The 24,131-nt window shown below is 35.3% G+C and overlaps 1 protein-coding gene across 2 annotated transcripts in view; it reads right to left on the reverse strand.

Moving 5' to 3' along the window:
• LOC123561085 (protein C-ets-1-like) overlaps window positions 1–21,292 on the reverse strand; it is a 94,312-nt gene extending 73,020 nt beyond the window's left edge. The window contains exons 1-3 of one of the 2 annotated variants that reach the window (XM_053516546.1): window positions 21,076–21,292; window positions 20,690–20,813; window positions 5,842–5,977 (exon numbers count right to left, since the gene is read on the reverse strand). In XM_053516546.1, coding sequence (XP_053372521.1) covers window positions 5,842–5,977; window positions 20,690–20,813; window positions 21,076–21,089 — 274 coding nt within the window. In that variant the 5' untranslated portion in view covers window positions 21,090–21,292. Of the gene's footprint in view, window positions 1–5,841; window positions 5,978–20,689; window positions 20,814–21,071 lie in introns of both variants that reach the window. The other variant, XM_053516547.1, reaches the window with a different exon arrangement.
• Window positions 21,293–24,131: the final 2,839 nt, after the last annotated feature.

The following is a 24,131-nucleotide window of genomic DNA, read 5'->3' on the forward strand; positions in this document are numbered from 1 at the left end:
ATTGCAATAACAGAAGCAATGTAAATACTAGGGTATGAAAGTACATTTGTAAAATGACTTATCACAACTGACTGACAAGAATATGGGCTGATTCCTACCATAACTGAAACATTAATCGAAATCATGTACCGTTCAAAATAAATAAGACTTGAAAGCCAGTCTACAAGCAGGTATCAAAATCTTGACTCTACAGGTGGGGGACAGTGTGGTTTTGCGGTTTACTGGTTTTTACCTCTGAATCCAAGATTTTTCAAGGTCACTAGGTTAAGATGTCATACTAACTCATTCATATGCCAGCTAGTAAAGTTTTCATTCATGATTTTAACTCCATTCATCTATATGTTTTCATCTAGGCCTGTGTGACTCAACAAATCTCCACATATCAATGGTGCGCTTTACATTTTATTCATTCATGTAACGGGATTACCTGTGATCTTTCAATATCATTAGAAATTTATGACGATTTTAATGCAGAATACACTAAAATGTTTTCAATTATCAGCGTTAGGTTAACATACCGGGATAAAGAACAGTTAAAAGATATGAGATAACCTTGATGATTTTTTTATAAACCCTTTAGTCCTGTTACCACGGCTTTATGTAAATTTGTGTATCAGCCAGATATTGATGCAAATACAAGTGAATTATAATCTATGTCAACTCTTGTTAATTAAATACTAAAAATAGTGCTTAATATAAGTAATAAAAGCATTCGGACAGACAATACTTTTTTCAATCTCGGTAATTACACCCTCCTTTTTTCCAGTCAGGTTTGTACTAAAGGTAGTTTCCATCAAATTGAAGTTTGCAATAGATGTCAGCATTTAAAGAAGGTTTTTAACTAAACAAATAAATCTGACATAAAATCATCCCTCTAAAATTAGGCTTTTTGCATCCTGATCTTTATGGTATTCTATCTGAGCAGTGACTGCATTCTTTCACAGGAGTATACTTAGTCATTACGATGGCCATACAGATGGTGTCTCCCTTAACTAAATGGGTGGCATCTGTGGGGTATCTGCTATTCAAGTTGGAAGGCTGCTGTGTTACCTTTACCAACAAGATTTTGAAAAAAAAAAAACAACAACAAAAAAACAGTTTAATAAATCAAAACCCCTTTCTCTGCTGTCTGCCTGAAATTTCAGGTGTATCTGTGTTTCTGCTACAAGTTAAATGATTTATTAATAACAGACAATTACAGTTACATTACCATACATAATACAAATGAAAAATAATTACAAAACATTTTCTTTCATCATAAAGAATGGTGAATGTACAAGCCAATTAAAAATTAACAACCTCAACTTAATATATTTTACTTCATACCAAGAACAGCATTGCTTGACATGAATATTTCACAATCATTTCCATCAAGTTAAAATGCCACTTTTTCATCTTTTTCTTTTGTTTTGATGTATGCTTCAAAACTAATCATTGAGAAAATTAGTAGATCATATCACTAAAACAACTTGCTTTCTCTTGATCAATTCAAGTCCCAGGGGGAGTAACTCCACAGCTCCTTACCCAGGAACTGTGCATCTTTAAACTTTCTGTATTAATGTAAAATAAATATGTTCAATAAATGTGTCTTCAATGATTTTTGCCATTATCAGGCTTTTAGTCTGGTGCATTTCAACTTTGATAAATTACAGCAATGCACAATTGTAACCTGGTGTTTTTTTCTGTTTTGGGTTTCTTGCCATTTTTCAATACCACTGCACATTCAGTATCTAGGCTGTAGCCTGATGTTCTTCAATTAGGATAAACTATGGTAACACTCAGGCCTGTATCCTGGTGCACTTCAATTAGGATAAAATACAGTAGCACTGCAAGGTTCATTATCAGGCCTGTATCCTGGTGCACTTCAATTAGGATAAAAAACAGTAGCACCGCAAGGTTCATTATCAGGCCTGTAGCCTGGTGCACTTCAGTTAGGATAAAATACAGTAGCACTGCAAGGTTCATTATCAGGCCTGTAGCCTGGTGCACATCAATTAGGATAAACTATGGTAACACTGCAAAGTTCAGTATCAGGCATGTTGTTAAGAAGCTATGTATTCTGGCTTGCTTCCAGGTTGTAAAGAAAGATATTACTCTAACATTGGCCCAACTTCATTCATAAATGTCTGTTTATCTTATCATAACAACAGCAGTGGGCTGGGGAGGGGTGCCAGGAGGGTATACATGACAGCTTACAGCTGGTATCAACATAAAATTAAAATGATCTGATACACAGGGACACCTTGAGCTAACTGCATGATAAAGACACCACTAGCTTATGCCTCCATATTCTCGGTCAACATAACTTATTCTGACATAATTAAGCAACTGTGAGGATTAATTTTCATGCTTTTTGTTGTGGTGTTTTTGGTGTTTATCTTTCGTAAACTGAAAATAGCTGAATTTGCTTTAAGCAAACACATCTCCAGTAGATTAAAATAGTATTCTGACACATGAATATTTTCACATCTTTGAAAGTGCATGTCCCGATCCCCTTTAAATGGAAAAATGATTACTCCATAGCACAAGGAGATAATACCATGCATATAATTATGTCCCCTTATTTCTTAACAGAGACCTAACTTAGCCGAGACAGGAAAATTCAATGTTCTTAAGCCGAGATAGGAAAATTCAATGTTAAAAATAAAAAATAAAGTGAACAATAAGAAATTCAAAAAGCAGTTTTCAGTGGAAAATGAAGTGTAAACAATAGCATTTGATGGATGGAGGCTCTTTTTTGTGGAACATAGATTTTCAAGTAAATTGATCTTTTTTACACTTTTTGGATACACTGGAATAAAACTGCTACTTTACTGTAAGCATCATATTCTATAAAATCTATAAACTGACTTAAAGTCTGTAAGAGATTAGATTTACAGTGCATGGCATTTACAGCTATAATAAATTACTCCTAAGATTATAACCTAATATAATTATGAAGTACCAAGAAATATCGAACCATACCAAGTACTCTCTGTGCTAAATACAAACACTCTGTTAGAATCATCCCATTGCTTCCGTCTCTCATAAAATTTCAAATCTGATAAATTTGAAAACCTACATAATGGTATGTCCAGGTGTTAGGCTAAACTAACTGACAATTTCATTCTAAGTTTCTGGTCCTAATGCTATTTTCTTTAATAAGAAAGAATGCATTAAACCCCCAAAACTCACAGGCCCTTTTCATTTATCATCTAAGCTGAGCCCTTAACATACACTTTTCACTTAAATACATTTCAAGCTTTTCAATTTCATAGTTACAGAAATTTTCTAATTCGCTGTTTTAATAACTATCAACTATGAAACCATGATCAAATTTTGAAATAGATCTGTTCATATTAATAACAGTTTATGACACAATACATCGTGCCATGCCAGAACAAACTCATTTCAGTAGGGTTTAATCCACAAGAACATTTAACTGCTGTTTAATGTATATGCCATCAGTGGATTTAAATTAAATCCAGACTATCATAAAATCTTAATCTCAAATCTGAGATAATACAGCATCTGTCATACTGAACATAAAATCAGTTTTTAATTTTGAAAATATTCCCTTAAAATATGAGCCGCACCATGACAAAACAAACATAGTGCATTTGCGACCAGCAAGGATCCAGACCAGCCTGCACATCCTCGCAGTCTGGTCAGGATCCATGCTTTTCACTAACAGTTTCTCTAATTGCAATAGGCTTTGAAAGCGAACAGCACAGATCCTGACCAGACTGCGGGGATGCACAGGCTGGTCTGGATCCATGCTGGTCGCAAATGCACTATGTTGGTTTTCTCATGGTGCGACTCATATGTCGAAAAATAAACATCTTCAAAGCCACGCCTACTATAAACAAAAAGCAGACAAAAAAATAAGCAGGAGATAATTATTTAGCTATGTCCTTTTAGCTCAGAACTTCAGAACAGAATGATAAAATTTCAAAAAAGGGCTGCACGTATTATTCTTGATAAATCATTTGATACTCCATCTGAAGAACTGTTCACTCAATTAAACTGGATGACTTTCCCTGACAAAGTAGAATATAAAAAAGCAATTTTGGTATACAAATCTATTAATAACTTAAGCCCACAATATATGACAGACAAATTTAGAAGAAGTACCAATACAGCTCTTAGATCAACAACAAACCAACTACTGTATTTACCTAAGCCCAAACTTGAATTCTTTAGGAAGTCCCTGGCATATGTTGGGCCGAAGATTTGGAACAATATTCCAATTCAGGTGCGAACAGCAGAAAACTTAACTTCATTTAAGAAGATGTATTTAACCTGGAAGTTCTCTGGTGGAATTGAATGATAGTGCTTTACTGTAGAGTTGTCTTTGAAATAGTTCTATTCTATATTATATCTGTCTTAATATCTTTCAATATTGTTCTGTGTTACTGCATTCATCCTTTGTAAATATTGTAACATATCAAGTATCTGGAGGCCCATATGAAAGATTGGGTAATCCAAATGCGTTAGCCTCATAAAATAAAGTTGTTGTTATTATTATTATTATTATTATTATATTTGAAAAATAGGATCACAGTTTTTTCCCCCAAAATAGTGAAGTGGTCCAAGCCCTTTTGCTTTGTAAAAATCAAGTGGGATTCTTCTTAATATTGTGTACTGGTAGTTTTAGCATTGTTTTCCTTAGAATTGTGAAATACAGAGTATCAGACTGACTGGTTGGTGAAAAGCAATTTTACACGACAGATTTGAATTATGGTACTTTACAAAAAATTGTTGATGAACCACAGACGAACCATGTGTGATCACAGAAACTCTCCACTGAGAACTTTGTTCTCAGGTGAGCTAAAAACAATTGTGCCCTAATTTACTGATAATCAGTTAGTAATGGTAATCAAATAAAATTGATTAAGGGAATATTTCTCATAAACCTGAACTGGGACAATCTTAGAACAACCTCATTCTTATCATGAATTTCTATATTTTACTATTGATTAGTTGTTATTTATTCACTAATTGATTGTTATGGACAATAACACTGTGGCAGGTGCAAGATAGTATCCAAACTACAGCAATAAATCATCAATATTTCAAATTAATTAATAAAAGTGTAATAATATAAACATGTTAGTTAAGCATTAAGGAAAAGGATTTGAAGTTGTGGTTTACAAAGTAATTCTATTTATCATTTTTTGACATTTCTAGTAAGGGAGCTATGGGTAATGCTGATTTTTTTGAGAAAAATTGAATTACATTAATTTTTTTCCCAGTTCTTTTTTAAAAACAGTTGACAAACATTGGGGGCAAACAAACCTGCACCAGGAAAAGGTCTTGTGTACATGCCATTTCTGTCACTACTGTCTGTTGCATTCAATTTTGCTGATCTAGAACTTGGCTTCTTGTTATTCAACAATGCTGATCAATGCTCTGTATTGATGCGCAATGCAACATGTCCTTCTGCCATTAATGTTTAGAATTATCCCATTTATACTTACCTGCCTATATATAATGCATATCAAACAATACAAAGATAGAATACCTTTGAATTTAACTATAAGGCAAATTCAATACCTTTATTGTTTGTTTGGCTTGAATTCGCATTTTGTTTGAAAACACAATCAAACTCACTAGAGCTATATACATTTTGCAGTTTAGCCTCTAGTTTATCTCCTAACCACATCCTCTATGTTGTAGCAATTCTATACAATTAATGCACCACTTATTGTTCGGGGCAAGCTAGTCCATTCCCATTTTTGACATAAAAATGACGCCAATTTATATGCAGGAGGTCTTAGGACCTTAGTTTTAAGTATATATCATCTAGAATATAGATTTATCTAGAATATATAGAATTACCAAAAAGCAATCATATCTTACCTAAGCTGTCATCAGACAGGTCTTCAAATGACGAGACACGCTGAAGATTGTTTAGGGTGGGAACTTTGTGGTCCTCCGTGCTCTCCTGACGTCGGAAATATAGTGGGATCTCACAGGTCTGAACATCGTATGATACCTACAATACAGAGGGGATGAGTGAACTCTAGTATATTACACATATTTTTCTCATTTCAATTTTTCATTTTTCATTCCTTAGGAAGTTTTTCTTGCAACATAAAAGCTTCCTTGATTTGTGATGGCTGCATTCACAGCAGTGTAGAGTTGTTGGGAAGATGTCCTCATCCTAAAAACCCTGACACTCTGTATTTGTCAAGTTTTCATGTTGGAGTCTTCTGAAAGACACACAACAATTAACAATTTTCTCCCCTCTGGTAATGATTTGCCAATGACCATACATTATGCATTTGTGTAATTACTGTGAGCATGTCTACTAGAAGACACAAACACAATAACAATAAAATAAATTTGTTATGCCAGAGACCTTTGCTTTTTCTTATTTCGTGTGAAAATAGAGTAGCATTATTGTTTTGTTATTGCCCTGACAACTTAACAAACTTCTACAAAAGTTTGTATGTGGAGTTGTCATGTGTTTGGCTCTCCAATACAACATGGCAGAAATCACCCACCATACTTGAGAGTTGCTTTCTTCTGCCAAATATGCACCAACACAATATGGCAGAAATCTGCCACCATATTTGAAAGTTTGCCAAACATGCACCAACACAACATGGCAGAAATATGCAACCATACTGTAGAGCTGCTTGCTTGTGCCAAACATGCACAGAGTATTGCTGAGGAAACAAAACATATATATTACCACAGAGAGATGTAGATGGGCAGGAATGGGATGGTGTACCCAGCATACATTCTTGGCATTCGATATGAAGACCTAAGTCATTTACTTGTGCCACTTGCATACAATTTATACAGTTGTATTAGTGATTCAAAATGCATGCAAAGTTGACCGTTTAATGCATTATTTATGTTCAATCAAACAGATAGATAATAGCTTAGAAGCCATTTTTTGTGCTAAAACATGTTGTCAGAGCAAATCATTTGATATATATATCACCTAGAATTTCTTTTTTACTTTCAGGACCACAGAAAAACCCTTTTCCTATAAACTGAGAATCCTGGATCCACCCCTGACTATTTGCACAGGTATCTGAATATTCCTATAGGTCTAAAAAGATGAACACAGTGAAGAACAAGGTGTTTGGCTGAAATTATCTCACAGTCTCCAGCACTGATCAAACACAAGAGAATTTGTTTAAAACATCTCCTAATGCATGCATCACTTCATAAAACAAAGAAACATGATTGTTATTATTCATAACTTCATGTCAATTTTCTAGGAACATATTCTAACACAAAAGACTTCAAAAACAGAATTATCAAGTGCACTCCTTTCTGCTTCATTACCATTGCAAGTATAGAATAGATTGATTTTCCATTAACCTGCAATTCAACCTCTGCTTTTTATAAGGTGTGCTTTCTTACTGATTGCTGCAATGATTTACCATTCAGTCATATAATTATCTTTATTCTTGCATATAAAAAATTGTCACATTGAAACAAAGTATTCAGTGAAATCATTAATATTTATGGGTGATTTTCATGGTTGAGTCTATCTGTGAAATTCTGTGATTTTACACTATTTGTTATTATTAAAGTTTCATGCCTCCTCTGGGTGAAGTTAGTCAATTAACTGCACAGCTTATCAAAGACAAAATGTTTCCCTAAAGTAAATTAAGCAGAAAACAATAAGCTATGATATATGTAGACCAACATCCACCTTCTATTTATGTTCAGGAATTTTCAAAGACAAAATCTACTTGTTATAAATAATAACAATTGTGCTGCATCTAATTTGCATCAAGTAATTAATAAAACATATACCATGAAAAGTTGAGGATTCAGGCATGTCATGCATAAAGAAACAATTAATTCTCTGCAAAGAAAAACAGCATGAATTATGTACATAATGTCATACAAATTATCCCATTATTCTTGCTTCCCTATATTTTTCATAACTTGCTTGTCAGTGCATGAACTATCTCTCTGCAAACAATTGGCTTAAACTATATCTGCGTAAAATTGGCAAATTTTTAGCTATCTATCGCAATTATAATGGGTAAAATCTATCTCTTTGCATATGATGGGCAAAAGCCATACGTTTGCCTTATGATGGGCAAGACTATTTTCAATTGTATGATGGGCAAAAGTTATCTCTCTGCCTTATGATGGGTAAAAGCCATTTTCTGCCTAATGATTGGCAAAATTAATGCATTCTATCTGCCCTATAACTAGAAAAAAGCTATAATATTATCTTTGTGTACAATGAACAAAAGCAATTTCTGTCTTATGATGGACAAATGCCATCTTTTACCTAACGAATGGCATAAGCTATTTCTGCGTACAATTAGCAAAAGCTATTCTGTCTGTCTTATGACGGGTAACCTCCATCTCTTTTCTTATGATCGGCAACAGTAAATCTGTTGTGAATAATTGACAAAAGCCATCTTCCTGCCCGATGATGGGCAAAAGCTTTCTCATTGCAATTTTATGGACAAAAGCCATCTTCCTGCCTGATGATGGGCAAAAGCTTTCTCACTGCATTAATGGACAAAAGCCATCTTCCTGCCCGATGATGGGCAAATGCTTTCTCACTGCATTAATGGACAAAAGTCATTTTCCTGCCCGATGATGGACAAAAGTTTTCTCACTGCATTAATGGACAAAAGCCATCTTCCTGCCTGATGATGGGCAAAAGCTTTCTCATTGCATTAATGGGCAAAAGCCATCTTCCTGCCTGATGATGGGCAAAAGCTTTCTCATTGCATTAATGGACAAAAGCCATCTTCCTGCCTGATGAGGAAGATGATGATGGGCAAAAGCTTTCTCATTGCATTAATGGACAAAAGCCATCTTCCTGCCTGATGATGGGCAAAAGCTTTCTCATTGCATTAATGGACAAAAGTTATCTTCCTGCCTCATGATGGGCAAAAGCTTTCTCATTGCATTAATGGACAAAAGCCATCTTCCTGCCGGATGATGGGCAAAAGCTTTCTCACTGCATTTATTGAATGGACAAAAGCCATCTTCCTGCCTGATGATGGGCAAAAGTTATCTCATTGCAATTTAATGAACAAAAGCAATCTTTCTGGCTGATGATTGGTAAAAGTTATCTCATTGCAATTTAATGGACAAAAGCCATCTTCCTGCCTGATGATGAGCAAAGCTTTCTCATTGCATTAATGAACAAAAGCCATCTTCCTGCCTGATGATGGGCAAAAGCTTTCTCATTGCATTAATGGACAAAAGCCATCTTCCTGCCTGATGATGGGCAAAAGCTTTCTCATTGCAATTTAATGAACAAAAGCAATCTTCCTGCCTGATGATTGGCAAAAGCTTTCTCACTGCATTAATGGGCAAAAGCCATCTTCCTGTCTGATGACGGGCAAAAGCTTTCTCATTGCATTAATGGACAAAAGCCATCTTCCAGCCTGATGATGGGCAAAAGCTTTCTCATTGCATTAATGGACAAAAGTCATCTTCCTGCCTGATGATGGGCAAAAGCTTTCTCATTGCATTAATGGACAAAAGCCATCTTCCTGCCTGATGATGGGCAAAAGCTTTCTCACTGCATTTATTGAATGGACAAAAGCCATCTTCCTGCCGGATGATGGGCAAAAGTTATCTCATTGCAATTTAATGAACAAAAGCAATCTTCCTGGCTGATGATTGGCAAAGTTATCTCATTGCAATTTAATGGACAAAAGCCATCTTCCTGCCTGATGATGGGCAAAAGCTTTCTCAGTGCATTAATGGACAAAAGTCATCTTCCTGCCTGATTATGGACAAAGCTTTCTCATTGCATTAATGAACAAAAGCCATCTTCCTGCCTGATGATGGGCAAAAGCTTTCTCACTGCATTAATGGACAAAAGCCATCTTCCTGCCTGATGATGAGCAAAAGCTTTCTCATTGCATTAATGGACAAAAGCCATCTTTCTGCCTGATGATGGGCAAAAGCTTTCTCATTGCATTAATGGACAAAAGTCATCTTCCTGCCTCATGATGGGCAAAAGCTTTCTCATTGCTTTAATGGACAAAAGCCATCTTCCTGCCTCATGATGGGCAAATGCTTTCTCATTGCATGTATTGAATGAACAAAAACCATCTTCTTGCCTGATGATGGGCAAAAGTTATCTCATTGCAATTTAATGGACAACAGCCATCTTCCTGCCTGATAATGGGCAAATGCTTTCTATCTGCCCTATAATTAGAAAAGGCTATAATATTATCTTTGTGTACAATGAACAAAAGCCATTTCTGTCTTATGATGGGCAAATGCCATCTTTTACCTAACGAATGGCATAAGCTATTTCTGCCTACAATAAGCAAAAGCCATTCTGTCTGTCTTATGATGAATAACTGCCACCTCTTTTCTTATGATAGGCAACAGTAAATCTATTGTGTATAACTGACAAAATGCCATCTTCCTGCCTGATGATGGGCAAAAGCTTTCTCATTGCATTAAGGGGCAAAAGTCATCTTCTTGCCTGACGATGGGCAAAAGCTTTCTCATTGCATTAATGGACAGCATTAAAAGGTATCTCCCTGTCGCAAGATGTGAAAAAGCTACCTCTCTTCCTGATGACAGACAGGAGCTATTTCTCTACCTAATGCTTGGTAAAAGCTACATCTCTGCTTTGCTGTGGGCAAAACTATCTCTCTACCTTATAACAGACAAAGCTATCCATCTTCCTTACCATGGTCAAAAGCTATGTCTCTGCCTTTAATGATGGGCAAAATCCATCTCTCTACCTTATATTCAGGAAAAGCTATTTCTCTTGTCTTCTGACTGGCAAAACATATTTTTCTGCCTTATGATGGGCAAAAGCTATCTCCCTGCCTTAAAAACAAGGATAGATGTCCAACAGAAAAAGCTAAATTAAAATGGTGAAGGCTATCTTTCTGCCTTACAAATGGTAAAGGCTATTTTTCTGTCTTACAAATAGTAAAGGCGCTATCTTCCTGAGATAAGAATGGCAATGGCCACGTTTCTGCATTACAACTGCTAAAAACTATCTTTCTGCCTAAAAACATGTGAAGTTTATCTTTCTACCTTCCCCTGCGAGGAATTCAAGAAATAGTTCTTGAACAGTTCTTGAATCTAGTTCTAGAATAGTTCATGAACATTAAATGGCAGTTCTAGAACTTGGAAGTTCTAGAACTTTTTCTAGAACTAAACCTAGAACAAATTCTTGAACTCCTAGTTCTAAAATGACAATTTAATGTTCTTGAACTATCCAAGAACTAGTTCAAGTATTAATTCTGCAATGATCTTGAACAGTTCAAGAACTTCTAGATATGATTACAGAAGTTCGATATAACTGAGTCCCTTCCTTTGACTATTCAAGAATAAATTCAAGAACTAATTTAAGAACCCTGTCGAAAATTTCATGAAGTGATCTTGGCAGGGGCTACAAACAACATTTTTTTGAAACTACATTACTGTTATTTAGCAGACTGACCATCCTATGAAATCTGTCAACTATAGGTCAAAGTGATGTTCAGTTAGTGGCCAGAGACTGTGGTCTGTTTTTAGTCTCAGTCACTGTGAAATGACATTTTACACCCTCAACAAATGACATGAGTAAAACAGTAAACTACAGTGGGATTGGGGGCATAATAAGAAGTAAACAATAGCTGCATAAAATACAAAACATTATGTTAAACAATGTATAATTTACTTTAATCTCAAGATTGAAATTCAGATCCTTCAGGGTCGTGAAAACTTGTGACATTTTAAAAGGATTTTATATTTTTTAAAATGAACAATTAATGACAACACCATAATTACTTATCTGATATTCATTATACTCGTGTTCCTTTTAAACCATTACTTACTGTAGTTGATAAATATTTCCTGCTTATTTGCTGCACAAACGTCTCAAAAATTGCTGAATCACATGTGCAAAAAATTTCCCAGCATGCAACAAAATAATGGAAACTGATCATGTGACATTATGAATTTAATGTTCAAGAACAGTTCAAGAACTTATTCATTATTGTAAAAGGTAATAAACCTAAGTTTTTGTATAATGAATGAACAGTTCAGAAACTCACAATTGGGTTCAAGAACTGGTACTAAACTAGAAAAAGGTTTTGAATTTTAGTACTTTAAATGAACCTGTGTTCAAGAACAATTTTGGTTCTAGACCAGCAGTAACTGTTCAAGAACTCTGGTAAAGTTCTATAAGTTCTTGAACTTTTGCAGTTTTTGAACTAATGTTCAAGAACCATCATTGTTCTAGGACCACAGTCTAAGAACTGTTTTGCTGGTTCAAGAACAGTTCTATAAGTTCTTCAGAAGTTCTTGAATGTTCAAGAACTTAATACTAGTTCTAGAACATTTTTTACAGGGGTTACAACTGAAGGCTACCTTTCTGCTTTACAACTGATGAATGCTTATTTTCATCTTTAAGTTTTGGGAAGATTAGCTTTCTACTTTAAGATTGGGGGAGACTATCTTTCTTCCTCAAGATTGGTTAAGGCTATCTTTCTGTCTTACAACTGGTAAAACCTATCTTCTCTCATTCCCACTTTTCTGCCTTACAATTGGCGAAGGCTATCTTTTTGCCTTATGATTGGCAAAGGCTATCTTTCTGCCTTATGATGGGCAAAAACTGCTGTCTTTATTGGAAACAAAACACCAAAGGTGGCAAAGCAGTGCTTCTGAAGAAATATAGCATTTGTTTCCATATTTGGATGATCTTTGGTTCAAACCCATCCTGGTCACAGGTCATTTGCTATAAGTATAAATATACCTTCTAGTGATCCGAGCTAAACTATGATCCAACAAGAGCGCCACCAAGCAGACCAATATATGCCTGAAGAGTTACATCAGAGGATGGGAGCAAAATTTCAAGAACTTGACTGTTGAAGCCCAAAAGCCCAAAGGACAGGAACAACAAAAAGCAGAAATTCCAAAAAAAATTCTAAGTCCACAAAAAAATTCTTACCAGGTAAAGTTATGTCAAAACACATCTAAAAATTGGATGTAACATCCATGTTGTACCACAGAAAAGTGGTCTCGGTTTTTCCCCAAGGCCAATAATAAAAAACTTTTAAAATAAGTTATTTATAGTAACAACAAGAGCTGTCGGAGGACAGCAACGCTCGACTATTTAACAGCCTTGTCGCTTGAATGAATAAGAAAGTCGAAAAAGGGGCATAATTTAGTAAAAAAGTAAAATAGGGTTATGGAACCTGCATAGTGCTTATCAGCTCATGACAGTGGACAAGTGTATGAAGTTTCAATCCATTCCCATTAGTGGGTACTGATACCAGCTTACATATAAGAATTTAACCCAAAAACTCCTAAGTTGAAAAAGGGGCATAATTTTGTAAAATGCAAAGTTGAGTTATTGACCCTTTGCACTGCATGTCATATCATGACAGTGAACTAGTGTGTGAAGTTTCAATCCTTTCCCATTAGTGGATACTGAGATACCAGCTTACATACAAAAACTTAACCAAAAATTTCTATGTTGAAAAAGGGGCATAATTTTGTGAAAAGGCAAAATAGAGTTATGGAACTTGTGCAATGTAAGTCAGATTATCACAGTAAATAAGTGTGTGAAGTTTCAATCCATTCCCACAAGTGGTTACTGAGATACCAGCTTACATACAAAACCTTAACCAAAAATTTCTAAGTCAAAAAAGGGGCATAATTTTGTAAAAAAGCAAAACAGAGTTATGGAACCTGTGCAATGTAAGTCAGTTTATCACAGTGAATAAGTGTGTGAAGTTTCAATCCATTCCCACAAGTGGTTGCTGAGATACCAGCTTACATACAAAAACTTAACCAAATCGGGACGCGGACGCCGACGCGGACGCGGACGCCGACGCATGGGCGAGTCCAATAGCTCTACTATTCTATGAATAGTCGAGCTAAAAAAGGGAAGTAATACAAAAAAAATATTTATTGTAAGAGAACAAAAAAGGGATCTGCCAAATAAAAACAAGAGCACTGCAATGCAGAGCAATATACACAAAGCAGTCATGTATGACGTTTGACCCCTAAGTGTGACCTTGACCTTAAAGCGAGTCATCCAAAACATGCGCTCTGCACGTCGCCTCAGTGCGGTGAACATTTGTGCCAAGTTTCTTTGAAATCCTTCAAGCAGTTCAAGAGTTACAGAGCGGACACAGCAAAGTCATATATGACCTTTCACTCCTAAGTGTGACCTTGAACTTGAAGCTAGTCATCAGAAACAAGCGCTCTGCACGTTGCCTCAGTATAGTGAACATTTGCGCCAAGTTTCTTTGAAATCCTTCAAGCAGTTCAAGAGTTACAGAGCGGACATGAAACACACTCATATGACCTTTGATCCCTAAGTGTGACCTTGACCTTGAAGCTAGTCATCTGAAACAAGCATTCTGCACATCGTCTCCGTGTGGTGAACATTTGTTTCAAGTTTTTTTGAAATCCTTCAAGGGGTTCAAGAGTTACAGAGCGGACACCAACTTGCTAACAGACGGACGGACAGACAGACGGACACCTGGGCTACAACATAATACGTCCCTTCGGGCGTATAATGATATTAAAATTTGAGACTATTTCCTCCGACTAAGATATATTAAGCAGGCTTCAAAATAATCTTTTATTATTCATTTGTCTAATGATGGATACATGTAATATTTCCAACCTTTTTTTGTAATTTTTCTATATTTTTGCTGAACATCTGTAAGCAAGTTTCTGTAAACATCATCGTGTATAAGATATTTAAGAGTGCCACCCCCAAACTACTTGCTATACATGTATTCAAAATATAGGAGAGAAAAAAGGAAATTCAGTCTGTGAGAAAAGTACAGGACTGAAACAATTAGCAAAATTTATGCATGAAGGATGTATTTCTATATAAATACATATTGCATTTACGGCCTTCATGAGCTTAGTACAAAAAATATTATTATGATCAGTTTCAAGAGCCCGTATTCAAGTGGGGTACTTGTCAGTTACTTTTAATTAAGACACTGTACGGATTACAGCACTGGCACAGTGTCTACAATCAAGTCTTTCAAATCCCCCGTAAGTTTTTCTCCTCTTGATGGTTTTAGCGATATATACATATGAGTCAAACACTGTATTGAGGACCTGCATTATGTTGCAATGAAATACTAATGCACTTCCGTTTGACATGATTTATGTACAACATAGGATAAACATCACAAATTTTGACAGATGTTGCAAAATATACATTTACTCTGTAATGCTGTACTAGCAACCACTTGGAACAGAAAAAAGCCAGGAAACTTGATCTCCTATAACTCATTTATAACTTACTGTCTTTTTTAATAAAAAATTGATTCTTATCATAAAATTTTACCTGTGCAGAAAAATATCTCATCTTTGTAAAATAATTCCATAATGGCATCTTGAAAATTTCTTTTTTTTCTTAACATAACACAGTAACAACAGAACAATGTTATCTGCATTAATTAAGGCCATAATGAACATCATTTTTATTATAACTTTATGGTGACTGGAAGATTTTTTATTGTAAAAAAAAAAGGACAAGGATAAATAACAAACTGGGAATGCCATGTTCTAAAACCGCAGCCTCCCCAAAACAAAACTCACAGCACAGATGTGCATACTACAAGCACACACACTCACATACAAAGCAAATACACGAGGACAAAACAAACAAATAAACACAGTAGGCACCGCCTTGTAACGGTCAGACATGCACAAATTTTGCCGATAAACATTTTGTCAGTGAACTGTTGTAAAGCATGATCTAATAATATACATTATAACCTGTGTTAAAAAGCCAGCTCAGAGATTGACATGATCTGATTCCTTTAGACAGGTGGGAGCTAAGACAAGTTCAAATTAGAACAAAATGTCAGTTTGGGAAGTTAGTGGACCTGCTTACAGCAAGTTGTCTACTGAGGTATTGGTCAAATCTCAATATAATGTTTACTGTTATGAATTTATAATAAAAATGAAAAACGAAAAAAAAAACTAGAGCTGCTTTTGAGAAATGCGCATGTATCCCACAACTGCCTAATCATCTAAATACTAAGTCAGCCTTTATATACTGTTTAGTCACAACAAATATACCTTTGAAGAGTAAAATGGCTGATTTTCAGTAATTCAAGGGCCATAATTCTGAAGTACCTACGCCAATTTGGCTAGTTATCGAACCTGGGAGAGGACTTAAGGTCACACACATTTTGTTCAAGTTTGGTAAGATCTGATGAGAAATATTCAACTTAGAGTGCAGACAAGAGTAAAAAGGCTGATTTTTGGTAATTCAAGGGCCATAATTCCGAAGTGCCTGAGTCGATTTGGCTAGTTAGCGAACTTGGCCGAGGACTTATGGTCAAACACATTTTAATCAAGTTTGGTGAAGATCGCATGAGAAATGTTTGACTTAGAGTGCGGACAAGATGAATGGTTTTTGGTGTATACTTCAGCATTTTTATGAGTCTTGGTGATTCATTAATTATTGTCAAGGGCCGTAATTCCCAAGACCCTGGGCTGATCTGGCTAGTTATCGAACTTGGCCAAGGACTTATTGGCAAACACATTTTGTTCAAGTTTGGTGAAGATTGGATAAGAAATGTTTGACTTAGAGTGCTGACAAGATGAATGGTTTTTGGTGCATGTTTGAGACTGAATACTTCAGCATTTTTAGGAGTCTAGGTGATTCCTTAATTATTGTCAAGGGCCATAATTCCGAAGTTCCTTGGCCGATTTTGCTAATTATCGAACTTGACCGAGGTCTTGTGGTCAGACACACGAACGCACAGACTGGAGTGAATCAATATGTCTCCCACACCACTGTGTGGTGGGAGACATAAGGTGGGAGACATAAATAGCACAGATAAAGAAAAATTACTTTCAGAAAGACCTTGAATACTCAAAAGCATTACCTTCCTTTTTTACAAATTGTCCTATAGTGTGCACAGATTAAGTATTTGTTTGTTCTTGGTTTAGCACAATTTTTCAACAGTATTTCAGTTATATAATGGCAGGCAGTTAATCTAACCTGTGTTCCTGGATTTTTCGCCAGTACTTATCTCTTTTCCACAAATAACTGACAACTTCTTCACATGAATCAGAGGTTGTGAATGAATGATTTCAGACAGTCACAATGTTTTTATCATATTGCCATGGAGAACACCGTCAAAACCTTACTTTTACACCACTAAAATACTGGCAATAGAATGTTGCAAATAAATGCTAAATGCTTTAGCACTTTTAGCCAAAAATGAAAATCTTTTTTCACTGTGGCCTTATACATGTACGATTAAACAATACATGATTAACAATGTTGCATCTGGTCACTGAAATTATATATAGCGAAACATGTCTCACTTTATAGCTTACAAACTCCAATTTGAACTTCAAAGCAGTAAAAACAAGTAGTGTTCATGTTGAATAAAAATAACAAGAAAATAGAAACTTGTAACACATTATAACCAGTGGTTAACATTTACATACATCAATATAATACAATCAACAACTTCAGTAAATGTTACTCAAAAAGGCTAAAAAACCTTGGTAGTTTCTCAGAGCACTTTCTTCAAAGCCTGTGTGAAAGGGCAGCAAAAATTGAGTTTGTGTATTTTGCATTGATTTTGATATACAATCTTACCTGTAATTAAAGCAGCCAACCAGTGGGTGGAGTGACACAATGTGGCTGCTAGAGTAATGCAGACGGCTGCTTAAATCAGCGGAATTATTAGAACAAAATGTCAATTTGAGAAGGTAGCTCAGACTGACTACTTAAGGCAAGTGGCTGATGAATAAAGGTGGCTATTTGACAGCAATTTTAACTGCATTTCCATTAAACAGTAAATATGATATTAGGTGATTCGTATTTTATCACAGGTTGTTAACCTAAACTTACTGTATTCTATACTCAGTGCGCACTGCTAGTGTCAACTTCCCCATATGATTCAGGGAAGGAAAGGATAAAATTACTTAAGATGGGTTTCATCAACAGCATTAGGGGCATCAACACCAAAATCTGTTTTCATCAATGTGTCCAAGAAACTCAGTACTGACTCTTTTGGCCTAAAATTCAGTATGAACTAAACACACATTTTCTTACTGTAGACTGGACAGCTTAAGGATAGATTAATGTATAAACACAAAGAATAATTTTAACTGAACAGAAAGTGTAAGTTAAGAGCAATATGGTGCTATAAGTAAGAAAAAAATTAATGTAAATGTTTCAAAATACAAAAAATAAGAAAAATTCATATAATGACAAGGGGACTAGAACAAGAGAAAAGGTGAAAAGAACTTCAGTCTGACTTCAAATGACAAAATATGTGGTAATATGATGCCTTGATAAATTGTATACATTCATTCTGACAACTGAATAATGAAAGGCCTGGTAATTAATGTTTCTTAAAAGTAAAGGGTTGGCAGGGAATTCTAACTTTGTCAAAATCTAAATGTTTACATTTACAGCATACATGACTCTGCATTGTTGTTAGACATTTTAACAACAGTTTCAAAAACAAGCTTTCATTTTAATCTGATTAATGCTGCTTAATAACTAGATTTCTGATTTTGACCTGATGCATTTATACAACAACAACAACAAACTTTAGCATGTCTTTGGTTAATGAACAGAAATAATACTACAGATAATACTACAAAATAACAATGTGCAAATGAGGATAATAACTTCTACTAATTGTAGTAACCGCCTGAAGATCTATTGAAACTGGAAGAGGAAAACTAAAATTAATATACATTGTTATACAAGAGCTGTCTGTAAGATAGCATACTCGGCTTTTCTCAGTTCTTGATTCTGAATTAAGAGATTTGCCAGTAAAAACTTTATAAAACTTTAACCAAAAGATTCTAAGTTAAAAAGGGACATAACTCTGTCAAAATTCAAATCAGAATTATGGGGATTGTTTCTCCTGGTGTAGATTTTGTGAGTAAATAATTATTTCGAGTTTCACTTAAGTAAAAAGCTTTGATAGTAACTGTAACAGAGATATTTGACTTTATCAAAAATTTTATATAATTAATAACCAAAAATATCTAAGTGAAAAAGGAGCATAAATCTGTTAAAATTCAAATCAGAGTTATGGGGATTGTTTCTCCTGGCGTAGATTCTGATAGTAAATAACTATTTTAAGTTTCAAGTAAAAAACTTTGATAGTAACAGAGATATAATATTTGACTTTCTTGCATACCAGACGGGGATTTCCGGTGTTTTTACCGGTGCTGGAAAAATCCATCTTACACCCCGGGGTGTAAGATGACTCTCGTGCTTTAAATGACGTATTTCAACTACGATTTATGTAGTAATTTATATTTTATTTAAGAAAACGGAATAAAAATCCAATACCTTGACAGTTCCTTTTTATTCCTGATGGTATATTTCTCGATTCAAAACACGTTATTTTATCAAAAAATCATAGCGTTAAGCTGCAACTGATACATCAAAACTGGAACTTAACGTTGTTATTTGTTTTTGAAACTTCATGACGTCTTTCCTGTTTACGGACGTTGGTTTCCCGCGCTATGTTTAAATACGCTGCTATAAGAAATAGTTCTAAAAAGAAAGCCGTTCTATTGATTTTATTTTTATTAATATATCTTGATATCGGTATGCAAGAAAAAGATTCTGTCACTGGTTATAGGTGCAGATGGGAATATCCGGCTCTCGGGTAACTGTTTAGGCGGTAACTTGGTAGGAACCTCGTTACCGCCTAAACAGTTACCCTCGAGGCAGGAAATTCCCATCTGCACCTACAACCAGTGAAAGAATCTTATAGTATCAAAAACTTTAACAAAAAAAAATCTAAGTTAAAAAGGGGCATAACTCTGTCAAAATTCCAACCAGAGTTGTGGGAATTGTTTCAACTGGTGTAGACTTTGAAATTAAATAAATATTTTAAGTTTCAAGTCAATTGCATTGATAGTAACAGGGATATTTGACTTTATCAAAGACTTTAAACAATGGCGATGCCGGGGCGAGTGCAATAGCACTACTTTTTCTTCGAAAGTGCTTGCCATCAACTTTTCAATACACACACATATATTTTTTTCACAAATTAGCCCAATTAAAATGTGCTTAATATTGACTACATTAATGTGTCATATTAAATACCACCGATTTATATAAGGACTGATGTATTAATATATAAGCACTGGCTGATTCAGAGTTGTTTATGAATTGCAGCTTTATAAATTTACATGATCATTTTAGACAAAGACTTAACATAATCCTTAAGGCTGGTGGTAGGATCTTTTTGAATTTTTAAAATATCTCAGCTCTAGTAAGTCAATTAATGTATCACCCAAAATGTATATTTTTTATTGTAAAAATTAGGCAAATACTGCGTCTAGATCTACAGAATTTCGAAAAAATAGTTTCTAAAAATTTAACTTAATTATTGCATGGAAAAAAAGGAACGTTTAAAATAATTATATAGAAACTTTAATAAACAGTCGATTCACTATTTAAAGTAAAAACATAAATTCAAAAACTTTTGGTGTCAAAATGGCTATTTTAAATTTAAAGTAATTACTAGTAACCTTGTTACAGACAAGGTGGATAAAAAAGTTAATTTGTGTAGGTTCTGTTTGCTACCTAAATGTGGTTATCACACTGTTAAAAGGATTATTTGCAGTTACCTTTAAATTTTGTACAAAAGCATTTTGAAACACAGTATTAGATCTATATAACTTTTGCAACCTGTAGAATAATTTCCCCGTGGTGGGCCTCTAAAAATTTCTTCAATGGATTTTCTCTCCGCGCATGAATACATACCGTTTTACGAATTTGCAAGGGAGCTACAAATTTTTTGTTGCTTGTCAACTGTTTTCGTTCATTTCCAAAGAATTCTTCTGCATCAATGCAATAGTCTGCGTGCATCAATTCGCTATCCATCATTCTGAAAACATAGAAAACTGTTCCTAAATTTCTTACACTAGGGCGACCAAATCACACCTGTGGCTGTGCGCTGCAAGTTGCACAAGAAGATAGTTCCATATTTCAACTAGTTTTATATAAATTTGTAATACATGCATATTGGGAAATTATGACTGACAAAATTAAACAACAGTAAAAGCTTTATTGCAAATCATAATTAGAGCAAAACACGCTATCTAGAGTAGAATTTACAACTTCAAAAAAGTAACAACAAACTGACCTACTTCTCCTCTTTCATCAATGAACAAAGCTGATTGCACTTTATCGCACACTGACACAATTTAATCACTGTCTTGCGCAGCGAATAAAGTCTTTCCACTTCATGCACTCCTCAATAAATGATTTAGCTCTAAATCCTCGGTAAAGTTGTGTCCAAACTTCGAAAACTCGACTTCGGACAAATTTCTGCCTCGGTGGTAATAAAACCCGGTATATTCCGGATCAACACGTGTGAGTCATATTTCTTCTGGAGACAGACTAAGTTCTGTCGTATTAACAACTTTGCGGACCTGTAAAAATAAAAGGCAGTACTAAACTCTAGAAGACGATTGTGAAGCCAAGAACGCAAGCAAGTAACATAATAGTGGACTCGATTTGATGGAGTCTGTTTATTTGCAGGTTCGTGAGAGATAATGTCACGCCCATGCAAGCATTCAGCGAAATTCTGTCATAGAGATATATTTCGTAAAAGATCTAGATGCCTGATAAAAAAGGACCAGAAAATATATCAACACTTTGAAGATGCATCTACATATTAGATCTATTAATGGGCCAGTCACACTACATCGTATAGCGTTAACGGACGCCCAACGTATTGCGGCAGAAAGTTATCCGGTGACGAAAGGCATCCCCCGCTGCTGCTCGATGCTCCCGCGATCGGTGTATGGAGGCATAAAACGCACAACGACCGCAAGATCAACGTATATATCCAGTATAGAACGAACAACGTTCAACTGACGCCCGATATCAAACCGAAGTCGTTGTCTATAACGGCCCGATATCGGCTTCAATTTCGGCTGCAAATAGGATTGATGTCGGCCCGACGTCGACAGACGGCCCGATATTGGCAGATCATATCGTTGTGTCGCGAAATAGTGAGACACGCAGGGCTTCGTCAAAATTATCTTCAAATATACTCTTTATAAATTCTCAGAGTAATTTACTTGTGAACATATGTGTCTCGCATCATGTGTATGATGGTTATTTGATTTTATTTATATAATATTTTTCACAACTATATACTGCATGTTTTATACAGTTACGTAAGTTTCCTGTATATTCTTAACACTATTAAAATTGTTCAATTAGAATTTTAAACATGTTTATATCTTCATTTTTTTGTAAATATAAATATTTCTATAGCGGCATTCTACATAAAATAAAAATGCATCTTAATTATAACCTCCCTTTATTACATATAAAATGTTGATAAATACCGTCTACAATTTTTGTTTGGAACCTAGTTTGATTAATTCTGGCATACATCATATTTGCTTAATAGATTGGCACACATAAACAATTAGATTACTTTTTCACGTTTATCAATAATATTTTGAAAAATATAGCTATATTAGAGAATCCAATATCGGCCCGATGTCAATCCGACTTACGAAATAGTTACACTGATTGATGTCGATCTACCGATTTCAAGATTTTGCGGCAGTTATATGATCATTTTGTGTCGATTCGCCGTAAAACCTAACTCACTCACTCACAACGGCCCGACGTCGGCCCTAAATCGGCACATTTTGCCGACATTCCGACATTACACCTGTATCGGGCCGATATAGTCATGCTGGCTGGGTGTCAGTTTTCGTTTGTTGAACATACGTTACATCCGTTGCATGTCCGGTAGTAGTCCGGCCGTGAATCAGGTCCACCGGACAAGAACGAATGCGAACCGGACAAGTACAAATAAGGAACGTACGCTGAGTAACGAATAAAAAAGAATACCAACGCATTGCTACCGTACATCTAGCGGACAACTTTGTCCAAATTTTGAACATTCTCAAAACCTTCTACCGGATGGAACGAACATCGCCGGACAGAGAGCAGGCGCCGCACGAGAAACGGAAATGAAACGAATGCGAACGGACACAAACGTATTTCTGTGTATGTGATTCAACTAACGGCAAAATGTTGATAGCAACACCCTAAAATGACAGTATCGCTGTCATCAAGAAGCAGAAGAGTATGACTAAGGATCGTTTATCCCGTTTCTCATCACTGAGTTACGCGGGGTATTCTCCAGGGATCAAGTTTAGGGTCTATATTATTCCTTCTCTATATCAACGACCTTCCAAAGAAGATGTGTATAGATGATAGCACATGCATATATGTATACAGAAAAGTAATAACGTTTACATTAGTTGGAGGCATCAGTATCTAGTTTATGGTCATATGATGGTGTCATTTTTTTGTAATTTTGTAAAAGAATTACGCTTAAACAGATTTAATGAGGGGAGGCGGTGGTGGGAGGAGGGATAGGGTGTGCGGGGTGGCGGGGGTTGGAGGAGGGATAGGGTGTGCGGCGGCATGAGAGCTGTTGCACATTTCTTCACCTTTGATGAACAGATTCAGTCAAACTATTCTTTATTTGCTTGGATCGTTTAACGCGTAAAAAACAACTTAAAACAATGACAAAGTTTTGTTCATTATACAAATTGTGATGATAATTCGTGTAGTTCCTCCTGTAACAGCAACGGTCCAAAATGGTTGTACAAAACTTTCCATGGGAAAGTTATTTCAGTTGTTGCTTTATATTGATATATTGTTTTGGAACAGTTGCAAGAACAATACGAAATTCATGTAAACTAAATTGGTGGATAGATGTAAATAGTCGATGCGCTAAATGCTTGCACTTTCTTAACAGATAAGGATTGAAAAATAATTACAATCAGGAATGGTGCCAACATTGTATGACAAATGTCACCTAAAATTGCTTGAATAATATTATGAACCTCGCTTTAACTTAGTCAGACATACTGCATTTAACTCATTGATGTTGATGGTATCAAGCAAGTTTTATTGAATATTTCAAAACCAGAAAAAAAGGGCTCTAGAGCCACAACAGTCATCTCAAATGAAAGTCCCAACTGAAGACGTATGTCCACTTCATGTTCAAAATGTGTACCAAGTTTGAATTTTATTGTAGCTTCATGAGGAGATGAGTGCAAAATTTGTACGTAGGTGTAATATTTTAAAGCCTGCCGTGACGCAAGAAAAAAATAATCAGAAACGAGTCCCGGCAATATGCCCATGTCTATCTTATCTTATTGGT

This window comes from Mercenaria mercenaria, chromosome 10 (genome assembly GCF_021730395.1).
Source record: "Mercenaria mercenaria strain notata chromosome 10, MADL_Memer_1, whole genome shotgun sequence".
NCBI classification, from domain to species: domain Eukaryota; kingdom Metazoa; phylum Mollusca; class Bivalvia; order Venerida; family Veneridae; genus Mercenaria; species Mercenaria mercenaria.